Raw genomic sequence first — 19,180 nt, 5'->3', positions numbered from 1 at the left:
CTTTCATTCACAGATTCGGGCAATTTCTCCATTGAACCTCCTGTAGATTTTTTTGGACTGTTGGAGGAAACTCATGCAGAAACTCGAATCGCACCAGGAACCTTCTTGCTGCCGCCACCCCACACTTCATCTCCATAATCCGAAAGACAAAGAATAAACTCCTGGACTCTCCGACGCAAACCCCCCCGGAAACAAAGTCTTGCAGCCGAGATGTTCACGGGTCGGCGGGTCCCGGGCTCGGGTGAGGTCACCGCCAGGGGTCCCCGCAGGGAGGAGGGAGGCTGCGGTAAAGGAGACGACGCGTTAGACAAGAAGCAGTGCAAACAGGGTGAAAAAAAAAGGAAGGATTACTCACCTAATCCCTCCGCGGTGGACCTCGGCGGGGAGCCGCGACTCCGAGGTCACGTGGAAATACAATTATGTTCTCGGTCGGGGCGGCGATCAGTGAAAGGCTGCCGCCGCCGCCGCCGCCGCCGCAGCCCGAGGCCTGAAAACATCCATCTGTGCGTTTCCCAGTCGGCAGGTGACGGCCGACGTCTAAATGAGCTGATAAATAACTGAGTAAATAAAGCTGCAACACCTGTACGCTTAAAAAGCTCACACTCCGCTGCTCCTGTCGCTGCCGCTAATGTAGTCAATCCATCTGTCAGCAGCCAATCATACATAGACATGCATTAAGATAAGCATGTCTTAACACACACACACACACACACACACACACACACACACACACACACACACATCTCAACAGACAGACGTCCCTGGTTCGATTCCCCAGGATAAGTGGGAATGCAAGATAAATGCAAAATAAATGAATGAAATTTGGAGACACTGGTGTGATTTTTTACGTCATGAACTTTAAGTGAAGTGAAAAGAGCATCTGTTTGAAAAAGTCAGACAGCAGAACATCGATTATTATGGGATATTGATAGCGTGGGACATGTCAGAACAAAGGGTGACTCTGGAATCTTGAGAGGAACTGGCAGATACACATTTACAGAAGCCATGCATACATATAGAAAAAAAAAAAAAAAAAGCACACACATTAAACACATAGACGTACGCATTTTCAGTATATTTGTTATTACTTTTATTAATTATTATTATCATCATCAACATTATTTTTCAAGTTTAGCTGTGTAACAAACTTTTCTTGGGCGTCAAAAATATGTTGTTGAAATACTTTTTTTTTTTTTTTTTTTTTTAATTTGCATGAAATAAAACCTAACAATAACATACGGGAGGATAGCAGAATAAAATACAACATGAGAGGAAAATAACCTAAAAAAAAAATCCCATCTTCTATAAAAGCATTCAACTGAATAGACAAAATTCTATTACAAAATATCGATTAAATGTACATAGTTGGTGTGTGATGGGTGCATGTGTGTGTGTGTGTGTGTGTGTTTAAATGCGAGACTTTCTGACCAATAATAAACTGGCCTTTTCGCACCATTGTTTATATTGTACATGTCAAAATGTACACTTAATCCGTACCGTTGTTTGGCTGTGTGTGTGTGTGTGTGTGTGTGTGTGTGTTTGAGAGAGTGTGCGCAAGTGCGTTGTCCCTTCCTTGGCAATAAGAACACAATAAATGGAGTGAAAAGCGACAGCATCGTTCTCTTTTAACACATCCTAAAAAAACAAAAAAAAAAAAATGAAAACACTTGTTAACCCTCCCCGCCCCAAAAATGTAAACGCTGATGTGAAATGCCGTCGTATCGAAAAACTAACACTTATTTCAAAAGGTCAAACAAGGTCATGTCGCGTGTCCCGCAGAACCCGTCGTTTATCATTCTGCTTCTTTGTCTCCTACATTTCCTCCTTACGGTCGTGGACAGTACGCTTGAATATATTGACCCTCTCCCGCCCTCCCACCCATCCCCCGCCCTGATCCACAATAATAACCGTTCATGTTTCAAAGGGACCCTTAGTGCACGATGGGGTACAAAGATATTTAAATAGGGGGGGGGGGGGGCAAAAAAAAAAACCAAACATATATTTGGACAGGTAGTTTCCGTAATCAATGACGCGTCCGTGAATGTTCTCGTTCCCGGTTCTGAAGCTAACGTTCCGGTGTCAGCGTCGGTTCTGTGCGAAACCCAGGAAAAAGCGGACCGGCCCGGTTGAATATGGCCGTCGGAAGGCCCTCGGAAAAACGTGTTCCGCCAAGAGAAAGGTCGCGAGAAGATGGAGGGGTGTTAGCGGGGGGCGGTTCCGCCGGCCGAGGGACGGCATTCGAGTGAATATCGATTAAAAGAAATTAAAAGCGTTATTGTCTAGAAGAGCGAGCGGTTGTGCCCAACCAAGCCCGCGGTTCAGCCAGACCACCATCTTTTCCCTGAATGGCATCATCCTCTGTACCATCTGCTACAGAACACTGGCAAATGTAAACAGTTTCCGTGAAGGAGGCAGCCCGTTGCAAAATGACATTTAAAAAAAAAAAAAAAAAAAAAAGGATTCCTATAAGCTTTTTGACTTTTTCTGCTTCGTCGCAATCACGGGGTCGCGGGGTCGACTCGGGGGGGCGGGGGGGTTGAGATAATCGGTCTGGTTTCCCCTGAAAGGAGACAAAGCATAAGCGGTTTGGGAAGCTCTAGCTTTCTTCTGATGCTTTGGTTGCTATGATACAAAAGCCCAGCGGAAACTAGATTTCAGCTCAAACTACCTGCTGCGGCTCTCCAGCTCCGTTGGATGGAGAGACAATAAAGATCTAATCAAATAAAATATTGTGAAGGCCCAGATGGAGGAAGGCGCGAGGATCTGCCAGTGTGTGTGTGTGTGTGTGTGGGGGCTCCTGAGGAAACCTGTACCTGCCTGTGTGTGTGTGTGTGTGTGTGTGTGTGTGTGTCACCCTGCGGTCGGTCCTTCCTGATTGGACGGCGTGAAGTGGGGAAACAAACAAACCTGCAAAGCGCCGGGTCATCAGCGTCTGAACACGCGGCTGGTGTTTTGGAATAAGAGCGCAGCGCTAAAATGTAGCGACACTTTCAAAATAGTAAAATTTTCTGGCCTTCAGGCACAACAATTGGTTGGGTGGAGAGAAATGTAAAATCTTTAAACAGCGTGGGAAAAGTGAAAAGACGCGTTTGCTGACCTGCGACGACGTTGGAGGAAGAAAACCGCTTCGTCTTTATTCGAGCCGACTTGCAGCCAAGGCTCCAGTGAGGCCTTCGTGCCGATCCGAACCGTCCTGGCGGCCGATCGGAAGTTAATCAATAATTAATTGGAATAAGAAGACGGGGGTTATAAAATAATGTTGTTACCTCCCGAGCCCACGCCCGACCTTGTTAATGTCAGGAAATGACGATCCAGATTTAACATCGGCGTCTATGAAGCCTAAAACTCGCTGAGATTGTTTCGGCCTATTTGCTCATCCTCCTTCCAACGAGGGTCACGACCTTCTGTACCTTCTTCTTTTTCGGATTTTTTTTGGACACGGGCAGACAAACATAGCCGATGAAATAAAATAAAACAACATGAAATAAAACAAACAAACAAACAAATAAAGACAACCTGTACAGGTCACCAGGCACTAGGCGGAATAATTCTCATTCACGTCTCTTGGATAAGCATAGAAAAATATTTTATTATTCTTTCCTTTTTTTTTTGTCCTTCCTCTCATATTATTATTATTTCTTTCAAAGTCCAGCTGTGATTTTTTTTCCTTTTTTTTTTTTTTTTTTTTTTTTTTAGTTTTCTAGCAACTAAGGCAGCGAGGTTGGAGAAGTGACCCCCCCCTTTTTTTTTATTTAAAAACAAAAACCAAAACAAACAATGGCCTCGGTGTAGCTCCGTTAAAAGAGGAGGGGGCCGTCAGACGGCGTTCCGCGTCACGACACTCATGATTCATGTAAACAACAGCGAGAGGAGACCCGTCTGTGCGACGAGTGCATGAGAAGGCCGACGGGGGGGGGATCCCAAACGTGAGACGGAAAAGCGGGATGCATCATTTTGGAGATCATTCAAAAAAGCGATTGTGACGTCAGAGGCGTTCGAGCCTGCACCCTCGCCCGGCATCCGCAGAATAGAAGGCAACGGCTTTATTTGTTTTTTTTTTTTTAAATTCCTTTTTCTGATTCTGTAAAAACTAGCACGCTACATCCAGCAGAGGTACGACCCACAACCCTCTCGGCGACGCGACAAAACAAGGCTGAATTGAACACTGTAGGCGAGGCGCTCCGGCCGCAGACGGTAAGACGATTAAATCCAAGTCACTGACCCTTGTTTTCATTAAACAAACAAACAAAAAAAAAAAAAAAAAGATTTTATCTCCTGAAATTTGTAGTTTTCTCTAGAAATCCAAAAGACAAACAGAAAAAAAAAAACCACTAAAATTAACATTTTTAAGATATATATATATATATAAATATATATATATATATATGAGAACATTAGGTGACAAGAACCATTCGGTGTAAAAACCATCAGATTGTAAAATGTTAAAAAAAAAAATAAATGTGTCACATGCTGTGAGAAGGGCGGGTTGGTGTGCAACGCGTGTGACCCCTGAGGACTGGAAAGAAAAAAAAAAAACAAAATACAAAAAAAATAAAGGAGACGCGAGAGCCTTCATCATGTTATCCGACCAAACGTCGTTACACACGAATGCCGTACCATTTTCCGTTTTCGCCGCTCCTGTCCACGTAACAAGTATCCATGACAACACAAAGAACACATTTTCTCCCCAAAGGAAAAAAAAAAAACACTACTTTTTAAAGTACCATTTCCTGCAAAAAGAAAAGCATTATTTGCCTTTACAAAATAACATAGAAGTGTAGCAAATTGCATGTTCTGTAATACATCATTATTACCATTATTACCATTAATACAAATGTTAAGCAGGTTAATAGATGGTTGTTCTATTAGGCAGGCAGCCAGGCACGTAGCTAGTATCATGGCACGGAGGAAGGTAGAAAATAATGTCGTCCGAAACGGACATATAGAACACTTGGGTTCGGGGATTTGAGGGTGGCGGTGGAGTAACGCCGGTCGGAGCCGGTTTTCAACAGTTCAAGGTCGCCGAGACCTCGCCGAGCCGTTTCCCGGCCGCTCGGCGAGTCGCAAAAGGTCAGAGACGTTAGACAAAGACGCCGCTCCCGAACTGCGGCGAACCTTTTTTTTTTTTTTTTTAAACCTGACTAGTTTTCAACCGGTTGGAGTGAAAGTTTGTTTTTTTGTTTTTTTTTTTTTTTTTTTTGGTTTTGCACAGCAGGAAAAACAGTCACAGACAAGCTCTGATTCAGTTCTAACCAGAGGAGAAGATCTCGTCTGAGGGATGCATGGGACCGGTTTGAACCGGTCTGGAGATCAGGTTACCGCCGGGCCATGACAGCTCAGCGAGGTTAAAGTGTTTTGCTTTTAATTATTATTATTATTATTATTATTTTTTTGCTCTGCTGTGTGGCGGCTGTGCAAAAGGCCGAGCTCCTCAAACTCGACCGAAAAATCCGACCTGGGGTGGAGGGGACGGGGGGTCTGAGCCGGGCGCCGGCTCTCCATCTGGCTTCCAGTCTTCTTATTTTGGAAAGCACATGAAATGTCCGTCGGTGAAAGTTGGTTTTTCAGCTGCGTGCTCGGCCGACACGTGCCATAGCTGTTAGAGGGGCCGTCACTCAACGCGGGATTTTTTTTTTTTTTTTTTTTTAGTTTTCACCCACCGGCCATTCCCCCCCACCCCAAAAAAAAACGCGGTTCGGTCGGGCTTCCTACGATGATCCCCCGCCGCTTTGACAGCTGCGTGCTTCCAGCATAAGGATGTGTTCCTTTTAGTGGCCGGGACGGGCCAGTTGTGACGTGAGTCGGCCTCCAGGAACACGGAGGCGTACAGCTTATTCCTCTACTAACACACTTAAAGGTTTCTTTGAGTCAAAGGCATCTGCTTAGTTACTTTCCGTGTTTTCGTCTAAGTCTTTAGACTCCGCGCCGGCCGCGACCTCCGCGCCGTCTGCGTCGCCGTCGCCGACCTCTGACGCCGCTTTGCTTCCGACTTCCTGGATGGTCGCGTCGCGAGCTTCTTCGGTCGACTCCTTCTCCGCCGCGGCGTCGTGATCGGCGGCCTCGCCGTCCGAAACCTCCGCCGCTTGGCTCTCGCGACCCTCATGCGCTCCCTCGCCCGCCGACTCGTTCCCTCCCCCGTCTTGTTCCTCGGCGTCCGGGCGGTCTCGCTCCGGCGCCGCCGCGACCTCGTGTTGCACGTGAGGCCGCGGCGGCGGCGGCGTTTTGTCCGTGTATCTGTGCAAGCCTCGCTGTATGTGCGTGGTGAAGTCATACCGGTCCGCGCACATGTGGAGGCAAAAGCTGCACTGGTAAGGTCCCTGGTCGCCGTGGCAACTCATGTGCAGGGCGTACATGACCTCGTCCAGGAAGTAGATTCCACAGTGGACGCAGCGGTTGCTAAGGTCGTCCTGCGTGGCGACGTTCGTCACCGAACGGTTCGACGGCGCGGTCGACCGGCCTTTCGTCAAAAGGCTCTTTTCTTCATTACCCGTCTCCTCCCTCTGACTCCCTCCTTCGCCCGCTCGCTCCTCCTCCTCCTCCGTCTCTGCTTTCCAACCGTCCCTCGAGCGCTCCGCGAGCGGAGACTCCTGCTTCCTCCTCTCCGCACCGTTCGTCGACATATTGGCGGCGCCCGCGTCTCTCTGTCTTATCGCCAGGTCCAGGGGCGCGTCGTTTTCTAGCGAGGACGAGGAGGTCGTGGGAGGATGGAGAGGAGGGGGAGGGTAGTGGGGCGGCGCGGGCGGCGGCGGGAGCGGGGAGTAGGGCGAGGCGCAGTACGGCACCGTGTAGCTCTGCTGGTGATGCTGCACCGGGGTCACCATGGCGCCGAGATAGTGAGCGTTGTTTCCGAGACCTCCCGGTCCGCTCAGGTTACCGATGCCGGAGGCGGCGGCCATCTTGTACTTTGTCCAGAACCTGAGCCAGTCGGACTCGGGGGTCAGGTCCGGGGAGAGGGTGAGCGGGAGCGGCAGAGAGAAAAGGGGGTACTGGTATTTCTCGATGGGCGAACCGGGAGGGGAGTAACTGGACGGCTTGGACGGTCGCATGTATTTCTCGATGGGACTCCCCCTTTCCGAGCCTCCCCCTTTGCCCGCTTCCACCTTTGAGACCATCCCGCCCTCCGCCACGCCTCCGTTCCCTTCCACCACGAGCGACGACGGCGGGTGCGGCGGCAGCAGGAGAGGGGGCATCCGTCTGTGGATCTCCAGCGTCTGATTGGCCAGGAAGGCCTGGGTGGAGCGAGGGGAGCGCGAGCGAGGCGACGGCTGCTGGTTTTTGATGGACGGGCAGCTCCGCTCCGACTCGTCGCCGTTCATGCGGTCCTCGCCGGCGATCCTCTGCTGCTTGGTGGCCGGGTTGTCGGACGACAGCGAATCGGGGTTGAGGCGCTTTCGGGTACGCCGCCGGATGATCTGCTCGCCGTTGTTCTGCTTTATGATGTTCAGGGGTCTGGGCGTCTGGAAAACGGCAGGGAGAGAGACGGACAACGGCGTTGAATTTTGAAACTTAACAGATCTTCCATGGCTTCCTGATCCGATTTCGCGTCAGGGTCTGAATTTAATCGGAAATAAACGCTCTCGGACAAAGTCTGTGCGGAAAGCTGTGATTCCTGCCCCGACCACAAGGGGGAGTGCCTACATCTGATGAGAAGGGACTTTCTCTGTTTACATACTAATCGGCCCGTCGAAGAAAATGCATGATAAAAAAAAAAAAAAAAAAAACAAGCACAAAATAGTATTCTCACAAAAACAGGTTTTAGAAGCTTGAATAAAAATGCGAAACGAATATAAGACATTGGGTTATTTACTGATTCGGTTTCCCACTGTGTTTAATATCAATATATAAACAAAGCTAGTGTTCCAGTGTGTTCCTGGAGTTGGCGCCTGCGTCAGACCTCACCCACGACTATCACATGACTGCAGCTCTGTGTGTGTGCGTGTGTGTGTGTGTGTCATCGATTAGAAAGGTTCTCGTCCCTTTGTTTGCCACCGTTTTTCTTCTCCTGGCATGACCGATGTTAAGTCGATCGGCATCTCCGGCATGCCCGGCCGTTGGTGCTCCTTTAGCACCGGACAGTCCAAAGATATCCAGGCGCTATTTTTTTAATATTGTGAAGAGGATTTCGTGGAGCTTCAGTTCCGCAACTCGCTGTTCCTTTTGAAACCTCTTAACGGGATTTTTTTACAGGTACAGCCAGGTTCTTCATCCCAAAGTGTGGCCAGAGGGAGGTCATTATCCGTCCTTTTCGAAAGACATTCTTTCATTTCGAAGCAAGCGTGTATATTTAGGTGTTTCGGGTCGGGGGGGGGTGTCTGTAAAAACGGTATCTCGGGCCGCGATGTCGCGATTTCCCGCATTTCCTTGAACGCGGCTCGGCTGTTTCCCCGCCGAGGAAGAGCGGCGCGGTTGCCTGACAGGACGGCGGGGCCGGGTTTATACCGGAGACCATAAACGCCCCAACAGCTATCAATCAATCCTCTGCATCTCGCCCTCATCCCTCCATCTCTCAATCTTTATATACACACCCTCGGCGACCATCACTTCTCCCCTGCCTCCTTATCTTAATCTTTTCTTATTTTTATTCATCTTCCTCCCCTTATTTGTCTTCCTCTCGCTCCCTCCGTTAATGTCCACCTTTCCCTCCCTCTTTATTCATAACTCTCCCCTCCGCTCTCACTCACAAGTGTTTTACTAGCTGCTATCCTGTCTAATAATGTGTGTAGAGCATATAAAACTTTTATTATGGGATATAAAATATGGTTGTCGTGACGATTGCCAAGAGCACAGGCGGCTCGAACGTGAGCGCGGAAGCGGATGAGACGAGCGGGTCGACCCGAGCGCGTCTGCGGGGGCGTAAAGGTGTCGGCCGCAGGACTTTGGCGACTTTTAAGAAGCTTTTTTTCCCCTTTTCTTTTTTCCGACGCCACGTACCATAAATGCAGCGGGTCGTGGCCCGCCGATGCGCTTATTAATTTAGGGATTTATTACTCATTTGGTCACATTAACATTTTTACAAGCCGAGGTTTAAAAAGCCAAAATGTAAACATGCATCTGGCGTGTACGTTCCCGCTCAGGAGGGCTCTCGAACCGACGAGGTACGCCAGAGCGGCACCCCGATTCCAGGCCGCATCCAAATCTCATCTGTGATTCAGGCGGTCTAATTCAAAGCCGGGATTTCCACAGACTTTCCCCGGGCACGGACAGTGAAGCTGATTCCTTCCATCGTGGAACCGGCTCGTCGAGGACAGCCGAGATGGTCTGTAGCTCCGAGCGACCGCTGAATCAAAACAGTTTTTCTCGTATTTTCTTTTTTTTTTTTTTTTTTTTCCGCCCTCGATATTACACTTTTGCAGGGAGACCCGCGGAATTTGCTCAAGAATCTAATTGCACTGCGGAACACTGAATTTGCATCATATGCTAATTTGCCCGGGAGAGAGAGAGGCGTTGCGTAATCAGTGGTCAAAACTACTCAGTGGATGCATTGAGGCGCCAGCGTACCGGACGATCCAGGCAGGGACGCCATTTGCGGCAGACTGCTTCAACTGCTCGCAACTTTTCATTGTGATGAAAATATAACTCGTTGTTTGTTCCGTTTTTTTTTTTTTGTTTTTTTTTCGATTTATTAACTAAATAAAATATAATATAATAAGTCATATAACATATATATGACTTATAAAATATAATATAATTCTCGTTGTTTGTTCCGTTTTTTTTTTTTTTTTTGTTTGTTTTTTAATTTATTAACTAAATTAGTTTCTTTCAAAAGGGGACAATGCAATTTCATAAAACACGTGAATAAAACATGAGTAAAAAAGCCAGAATATGCCTATTTTTCATCTGTAGTCCCCCGGCCATGATGTCAAAAATGGGAATAAAATGGACAAAGACATACATTGTTGGACACAACGGCAACACAAATATAACAAATAAAAAATAATATCTACAAAATATACGGTGAGCGTCAAATGGACGATGAGAGAGGACAGGCTTTTAGTGTGTGTAAATGTGTTCACAAGCCATTTTCGCCATTTCTGAAATGTTTTGTAAAATGGGAGTTGTTTAATTGTGTTTGGTACACAGTTATTTATCTTCTATCTCTGCTTTTTCTAGCTGTGATTTGTTTTTGCCGCAAATGAATTTTTTTTAAGCCACCGAATCAATGATCATTTCCCTTTGTCTACTTCCTCCTCGTCATAAAAGGGCCGGAAAAAAAACTTTCTCTGCGCTACTTCAGCCGACCCTCGCTATTTATTGCATAACAAAGACTGCAGCTTTGCAGAGGGCGGCAGCGGAAGTCGGAGGTCCAGATATAAGCCTGTAATTCCGCGCGTGACTTACCGAGTGCAGTTTTTGGTATAAACCGCACGCGTTGCAGACGTAGCCGCCGTTAGCGTTCTTCCTCCACAGTGACGTTTTGGTGGTCAGACAGTTCGCGCAGAAGACCCCGCTGCCCCTGCGCCGCTGGGGGGGGACAGAGAGGGACAAGTTAGACGATGACAGAGAAAAAATAATTTAGAGAAATAATAGAGAATAATTAAGGTGATTAAAGAGAAAATGAGGTGGGGGGGGTGCTAGCTTAAATTTGAATTTGCTAATCTGGACAACACTCAAGAACAACAAACTTGGTGGTGCAGATAATGAGCTCTGTTATCATTGCCGCTGAAATCATCCCTCTTTTCTGTCATCTGTCTCTCAAAGAGGAAAGATAATCCAAATATCTTCTTAAATAAGTTTTAGAGCTGAAAGCAGAGGGCGAATTTGCGTTGAACTCAAGCGAAACCAGCGCAGAAGAGTTACTCTTTCACCTTGTTGCATTATACGATTTAGCATCGGCAAGCACGGCAATGACCGCTTTACTCGTGTTTGACTTTTGCACTATATATGTGTACATTCTCACACACACACACACACCTCTGCAGTTCACCGAGCGGTGGTGCATAGGAAAATAGTGTTTGCACCAGGGAATAGGGGGGTGAAAAGGCCAATTGTCGTGGCAACGTGCTCCATCACATTAATGAGCCAATCACAACGTTTCTCCATCCCATTAAGTCTCTGGCCCCATTCACCACCTTTATGACCCTGAGAGGACAGCCTACCTCATCTCTCTCCTCCACGACTCGCCCCCCCTTCCTGTTAGCCGTCCATCCGACAAATCCCCCTCTTTAATTTTTTATCACCTATCTTCATATTCTTACATTTCCCTGTCTTTTTTTTTTTTTTTGTTTAGTCTCTCCCCGCCGCACTCTCCTTCCTCTAAACATTTCGGGTTTCGTGTATATGAGGATCTCGCGACGTACACGTGTGACTCACATAACATGATAAGAAAAAAAAAAAAAAAAAAAAGGAAAAGACCTTTGTTTCCTGTCATCTCCTTGCTTTTTCTCATTTTTAAGATGCCGCCGATGTGTTTCTCCGTCTCCCCCCGTCCCGGACAGCGTCCTGTGGGACCTTCCACTTTCCGCACTTGATTCTCGTCTTTTATGTTCCTGACAGAACTGAAAAGTTTAGCCTATTTCTTTTCTTTTTTTTTTCTTTTCTTCAGTGCTCTGAGCACCCAGCGCCGGGGAAGTTGAAAACATTTCAGCGTTTCACAAAAGAGCAGAACACTTCAATCAGGCCGTCTGTACTCTCAGAGCTACAGATGGGGGCCACTACCAGCGCTTCCACCGAGCATCTGTTTCATGCTGACAGCTAAAAGCAAAAGGAGCCCCGGCGGGCGCGGGGAGGCTGGCTTTATTTTCTTGCAATCTAAATATACGGGGAAGCATCGCGGCAAAATAACCACTTAACGTTTCTCCCGGAGCCGCCGGGGCGCCGATCGATAATGAAATATATTGAGGGTCACCGTCCTGACGCTGCAGCACCAGGACTGATGCTCACATTCAAACTCTAATTTGCATGAGGGTGTATTTTAGTCCTTATTTAACCAGCAGGAGAGAGGGATCGTGGATGTGGGCACAATAATATCCAGTTATTGACCCCGCCGTCCTCTTCCGGAGATAATATTTATGTAATTGGATCCGACTTCCCTGACTTTTAGTCAATTTTTGCGTCCGAGCTTGGAACCCAGGGCGAATATTCTACCGAAAGATCATTATGTATGTTAACTGCAATGTTGAACCGGCATACAGACAGCGCCTTCTGGACATCTACTGTGTTCACTTCCTGAGTAACTCGCCAGTTAGTACGTGTATTATTTGTAGACACACGTCTGTATGGTCATCCTTGAGTGTCAAGGAATGTACTTTCAAACAAAATGCATTATTATTATTCTCATATTGTTATTGCATTTGGCAGTACCACTGGAAGACTATGGGGGGTGGTGTTGTGCAGCATGTTGAAGTCCAACCAGTGAAATTGTATTCAATGGCCGCACGGACCGCCGGCGTCTTTTTGTGGCTCTTTTTTCACGTGTACTTTATCGGCGAACGCGGATCTCGGAAGTGACCTCTGTACTCTGCACTGCCCTCTCGCAGATGTACAGCTTCACTCTCACTCAGAAACATCGATTCGTTCCCCCGCTTAAAATCACAACTCAAATTACATTTGTTTAAAGCAGCCTATTCCAACTGCTCTGTCACTTTTACTTTTTCTTTTATATATTTTTTTACATTTTTTTATATATATATAATTTTTTTTACCACATTGCCACTTTTATTGTTTTTATTTTTATTGCTTATTTTAAATCTGTATTTTGTGTATATGTATGTATGGCGTCCTTGAGTGTCAAGTAAGATGTATTAAAAAATGTATCATTATTAATCTAATTGAATTAACTGAATGTTATGTTTTTAAATCAGCATCTGTTTTGTGTAAAGGGAACATATTTAATTTTTTTTTTTTTTCGCCATTGCTGTTGGTTATGAGATTGGGTTGGAGAAGGGAGGAAGAGGAGGGAACTAAGTTGTGCAAAACGTCTAAATTAGAAAAATAGAATGAGCTTTTTAATTCCCCGCTTTCTCCTCAAACCAAAACCGTCGCTGAACAAAGTGTTGAAATGGCAATCGGAAAATTAGCAGGAGCCTCCCGGGGAAACACACCTGGAGACGTGCACGGGTGTGTTTCCCTCTGCCGAGGAGCACCAGCTTCTGCCTTCCACATGACACTTTTAACTGCAAAAAAACGGATTCATAAAATTTATCTTTCCTAAAAAGAAAAAAAAAAAAACTTCAGATCCGAAAGTGATTAAGTATCGGTGCGCGCCAGCGTTTCCAAATTACTCAAGTTATAATTTCCAGTGACAGGGGATTTCACAACCCCTTAGCTCCTTGAGGTGATTCGAGCTTATTAGCGGGCCTCTTGCATTCCTCATGCTGTCACTGTATCCAGAGGAAAATCAAAGATTTGAACCGTTCGAATGTTTAATACACGGGATCAGCCAAGATCTGTTTATTTAGAGTGGGAACCCGGTCTCTCCGCGTCAGTTCTGTGGATGATAAAACATCCGGTTGTATGTAATAAACACTGAAGCTAATATTAGAGTCTTTGTGGTACATGTGGTTTTGTCCATCTGACATCAGACGGCAGAAACATGACCAAATCCTCTCGATGGCACACTGCGCAAGAGTGTGGGTGTGTGTGTGTGTGTGTGTGTGTGTGTGTGTGTTGTGTGCCTGCCTTGTGAGTATCTGAGGCACACACACCATACGGTCACCACATGTAGAGAGACAGAGCCAGGTGATTGATTGATGTACACTTCCTGTGAGAGTGTGTGTATGTGAGTGACCGTGCATGCGTGCATGTGCGTGTATGCGTGTGTGTGTGTGTGTGTGTGTGTGAGTGTCTAGTCCTGCAAGCCAAGCAGCGCGTCTGTCATCAGAATTCAGTTTCTCTCAGAGCGCCCAAATCACTCACATATGGCCCTGCAGCTGCCCCACATCGAGGGATGCGCGTGCGCACACACATATGCATACAAACACACACACACACACACACACACACACACACACACACACACACACACACACACACACACACACACACACAGTATTTGCTTCCATTGCCTAATGAAGGCATACAGATTTGAACAAGAGGCTGCAATCCAAGACCAGAGCGTGTGTATGAGTGCATGTGTGTGTGTGTGAGGGCTATCTGTACGGTTCCTCTTGTGAGCAACAAAGATAGCACAGTGTGTGTGTGTGTGTGTGTGTGTGCGTGCGTGTGTGTGAAGTTCAAGTGTCAATTACATAGGAAAGTACAGCAACAACCCCCTCACCCCCCTACACACACAGACACAATTTAGCTCATCATCTCTTACTTCCTTTTCAATCATCAGCTGGTTGGCCCGATTTGGGTGGAAATATGCAACCCAACACACACACACACACACACACACACACACACACACACACACGTGCGCACGCACACATTCTTACTCAAGTGTCTCTTATGATGGCTAGTGATTCCTGAGTGAGTTCCATGTGTGTGTGTGTGTGTGTGTGTGTGTGTGTGTGTGTGGTGCTCCATGAATCCATGTGTATGGATGTGTGTGTTTTTTTTTCCCCCTGACTGATCACGATACCTGGCCCCTCACACTCCCCTCATCCTAAAAAGGAGGGCTGCTGGTAATTAGCACTCAGGGCCTTAATGATATCTATTTATCTGCAGCTCATGATGGCATTCAATTAGCCAACACACACCCGTATGTAAAGCAAACACACACACACACACACACACACACACACACACACACACACATACACATGCACGTGCACAGAAACATGTTAATTAGGCAGGAAATGATATTCCTTATCTACTATCCATCTAGAGCCAGTTAATGAAGTTAAGAGCAGATGTTTCAATACAAACTTTGAATAAGTGTGACTGGAATGACCAGTTGTCCTACATTTGACCTTTGCCCTTTGGTGAAGCAGTGTCCATGTTACACATTGAAAAAAGTTAAGAAAAATATAGAAATTCTTGTATTTCATGCGAATTGGGGACAGAATGACGTAAAATGTATCTGATCGTTTCATCTTCCCGAAAGATCCGATGACTGCACACGGTTGCGGGCGCCAATCGTCCCCATCTTTTGTTTATCGGGCCCGTTACGGCCATGCAAAGGCCGACGGAAATTTAGAGCGCAATCTGCTCGGCAGCGCGCTTCGAGTTAAAAAAAAAAAAAAACATTTATTGGTGCTTTCACAGCCGGTTTGTTTGGCCTCTCAACGCTGACACTCAAAATGCTCAAGCGTTTTGCCCCCTCGTCGGCGCCATCTTCGCGTGAGGAGGCGGGAGAAGAAGCTGCGGAGTATTCCGTTTGGCTCCTCCAAGCCGAAACTGTGGTGAATTCAAACACCCTGATTAGAGTTGCCAGCGTAGAGTTTTCATAAAGCGGGTAAAAAGGACGGCGGTTCTCGAAATACGATCCGGAATAACGGGCGGCTTCACCGCCCTTTATTCGTGACTGCACACATAACACGCCCGGATAAAATCATTCCCGGAGACTCTTGATTTTTATTCAACTTCAAAACATATGGCGCGACCGCACGGCGGCTGAACCTTTCAGCTGCGGCTTCCAATCCACTCAGTGACTCTCCTGAAGCCATAAATTTACAGATGTTGTACAAACTGTTTACACAGCACGGCCTTTTCAGATCTTTATGGAAGAGTTTTGGAGCAGATAGCGCCCACGGTTTGAGGTTCTGTAGCGAGATTGAGATTTCAGGTTTACTTTCCTAACCGAATGATATTATAGCTGCCATCTGCTGCCGATTTGCAGCGGCATCCTAAACTCTCGTGGTTCAGTGGAAATTATTTGGCAAGGCGGACTGGCGGCCTACACGCGGACGGTTTTCCTCTTAATTGCTATGCATCTTTCGACACGGATCTCGCCGTCGCGAAGCCGGGAGGAAAGACGGCGTTCTCGCCGGGGACTGGCTCTTCATCGGCAGGGAGGGGGTCCCGCTCCGGGCGCGCGGCGGAAGACGGCGCGAGGGTTCTTACCTCGGCCGTCAGAATCGCGAAACGAAACGTAACGCGCAATTGATTTTCAAAAAAGCGGAGGAAGGCGACGGGAGAGGCGGCAGGGCTGAGGAGGAAGCAGACCGCGGCGCCCTGCGGTCTCAAATTAATGCAAAAAGATGGCTTTCTAAACAAAGTCTTTCAGAATGAAATTACATTTAATTCACTTAAAGAGTAAGCCGGCCCCCCTTTTTTTAACACAGACGCACACACGCGGGGTCAGGACGCATACACACGCCCGCCTGCACACTCACATTGATACACACACACTGACTTGCATTAAATCAGCGATTATTTAATCAAGCAAGAAGACTAGCTGGAGGAATTAACTGAATTCCATACTGCCAAGTCCAATATCCTACACACTGGATCAGTTCCTTTCTCTCTTTCGATTATACGACTACACACACACACACACACACACGTGCGCACGCACACACACACACAAATACACGCAGATTTAAAAGAGGAAAAAATAGACCGGTCCAAGTACACAACGATAGATTGAGATAAAGATTCTCCAAAGCAATCACAAACAAAACACACAGACACACATAGACTCCAAGACATCTGGGACCAATCTAATAGAGCAACCCCCCCGAACACACACACACACACACACATATACACACACACACACGCACACCCTCATAGGTGCTCCCAACCATCAAGTGTTTGTGTGTCTGAGTGTGTTCCGCATATGGCTGCAGAAGTCTATCTGTGTGGTTTATTCCCGGACTACTGTGTGTATTTAAATTGCTTCTCCTAATAGAATAATTGGGTTTGAGTTGAATGAATTTAAGTTGACCCGACTCCGAATTTATTCTGCCTGTTTATTCTTATTCAACACGCGGAAACAGAGCGCGGTGGGCACGGAATAACAATCGCTGACGTAAAGCTTTGTAAAGTTACGACGGCACGAAGACAGTTAAACAGGCCGGTCGGGGATCGCGGGAGTCGGCGGGGATCGAGAAGAATCGCTCCAAATCATCAGCGAATCGAGGGAAAAAAAAACAAGGACTGCACCTCTTGGCTGCGTTTTAAGGAGAAAACAGCTCAGCTTTTCAGTTGGAAAAACTGACACAGTCCAACAGCAAACTGCGATGGAGGATGCATTCCCTGCGGATTATCTACTCAGATGACATTATTATTGAAGCATGGACGAAGTAGTTCAGAAGCAAACGTCAAAATATGCCCTGGCTGTGCTAGCTCGGCGGAGTGGTGCAACAAAACGGCTAATTATCCCTTTCAGGACTCCACTGAGATGCAAAACAAAGAGATGATTATGTGCCATCGCTAAAAATGATAAAAATGATGCTGTTGTTTTTGTCTGAATCTGCATCCATTAGCCAGCCAGCCCTGATGCAACACAGTTTACACGCTTCCAAACAAATAATACAAATTCAACAACCACAACTGGCGCCGTGAGCGAGCTGACCCCCGCGGAGGTTGATGTAATGGTTCCCCCAAAACTCACTAAAAATTAATGGAAATGTCTGGAGCCGCTCCAAAATTGAATGGGCCGTTCTTGGCCCATGCTCATCCCTCCAAAGAGTCTCAGTTACACAGAAAAGACTATTTGTTTTATCCACAGTTCCTAAAAAAAAAAAGGTTGATGAACCCTGAAACTGAATTCCATAAATGTAAAATCCAGTCTCACGTAAAAACATGATAGCAACTATAAGAGGACCATAACCTTCAAACTTTACCGGTGTGGTAAGTCCTGCAGCACCATGTGGGGGATATCAACACTTCTGATGATTATTATAATGACTATAATTACTCTGAGTGATAAAAACACTTATACAATATTAATTATAATATGTACTATAATTATAGTGGCAGTAGTAGTAGGGGTAGTAACAATAACAATAATATAAATAATCATGATAACAATAATAATAATACAGAAAAAACACTTAATTTCCTCAAGATCAATAACAGATTTCTGAATAATGGTCTAATATGTCTGTCTTTTTAGTCATTTTAAGCTACGCTGATGACCGTTGTCTCCTGCTGTACGTTAGCATAAAGCGCTACACCTCATTGTGAGTATGGGCTGATTATATAAATGAGACGAGCATCCAGGGCCAGTATTATAAAATCCATATCAACTGCAAAGTTTTCTATCGATCAACCTGGTGGCAAAATAGGCTATGGATTTATGAGGCATTAACACATGTGTGAACACGGGAACGAAGCCCGAAAGCTTAACAGAGAGGAAATTGATGCATGATGGAAAAATGGCCGATCTGTGTGCGAATACACGCTGCGCCGCCGCTGCGAACGCCCGCGCCACACAAACCGTGGCCCTCCTCTCACAGCCGGCTCCAGCTGGCGCCCGGCTCCCCGCCGGTCGGTCCTCGCAACCAGAGAACTTGTACAAAACCAACATTTCTGCAGAATAAACGACGACGATGAGGCTGTGTGAATAACGGCGGTTGGAAAACTTTTTTTTTTTTTTTTTTTTTTTGATAAGATACTTTAAATGGAAGTCAAGGAAACCAATTACAAGCTTGTTGTGTTTGAATGTTGGCGTTAGGAAAACTGCAGTGTGCTCGGCGAGACACATCAACAGGGTTTTGGATTCAAAAGTCCAAATATATACTGCTGCATATATACACACACACACACACACACACATATGTACAAACAGACAAACATAGAAAAACATTATGTATTGCATGCCAGCTGAGAGAAAATGTTGGCTAACATGTTAGCTCATGCTAGGTTATCGATGACGCCCAAGTGACGGGTGGTGAATGCGGAGGAGATACACAGATCACGATGATAATTTGTTTAACGCTCGTTGGCTCGAAAATCACTATCGGCCGTCAGTTATTTCACCTTTCAGCCCCTCGGTTTTTATTGAAAAGCAAATTCCCGGGCAAACTGAAGCCCGGGAGGGCGGGGGGGAATGTGTCGGCGGCTGTTTTTGTAAGACAGGTAGCACAAAAAAAAACATAGGGAAGCACACGCTCTGCGGAGTATAGAAGCTGATGCACAGGAGAGGGGCTGGATGTGGGACAAGTAAACATGACAACACAGATGCTTTGTTAATAAGACACCACAAGGAGCAGACACACACACACACACACACACACCACAAATAGGTAGACAGCAGCACCGAATGACAAGGCTGTTGTGAAAGCTGACACCATCTATTTCACTAACACTGTGTGTCTGTTGGTGTGTGCATATGTGTGTGTGTGTGTGT

General features: G+C 46.4%; 1 protein-coding gene across 1 annotated transcript in view; it reads right to left on the bottom strand.

Annotated features, from left to right (window-relative positions):
* Positions 1-2,206: 2,206 nt before the first annotated feature.
* The window catches only part of trps1 (trichorhinophalangeal syndrome I), a 106,138-nt gene continuing 89,164 nt past the window's right edge, over positions 2,207-19,180 (bottom strand). Inside the window, exons 10-11 of the mRNA XM_086178411.1 lie at positions 10,339-10,461; positions 2,207-7,457 (exon numbers count right to left, since the gene is read on the bottom strand). Coding sequence (XP_086034537.1) covers positions 5,883-7,457; positions 10,339-10,461 — 1,698 coding nt within the window. The 3' untranslated portion in view covers positions 2,207-5,882. The remainder of the gene's footprint in view (positions 7,458-10,338; positions 10,462-19,180) is intronic.

The sequence above is a fragment of the Fistularia commersonii genome, chromosome 30, assembly GCF_037954325.1.
Source record: "Fistularia commersonii isolate RoL2024-O1a breed Wild chromosome 30, RoL_Fcom_v1.0, whole genome shotgun sequence".
In the NCBI taxonomy this organism is placed as follows: Eukaryota; Metazoa; Chordata; class Actinopteri; order Syngnathiformes; family Fistulariidae; genus Fistularia; species Fistularia commersonii.
Note: the sequence above shows the minus strand (reverse complement) of the source record. Positions and strands in the feature narration are given on the sequence as shown.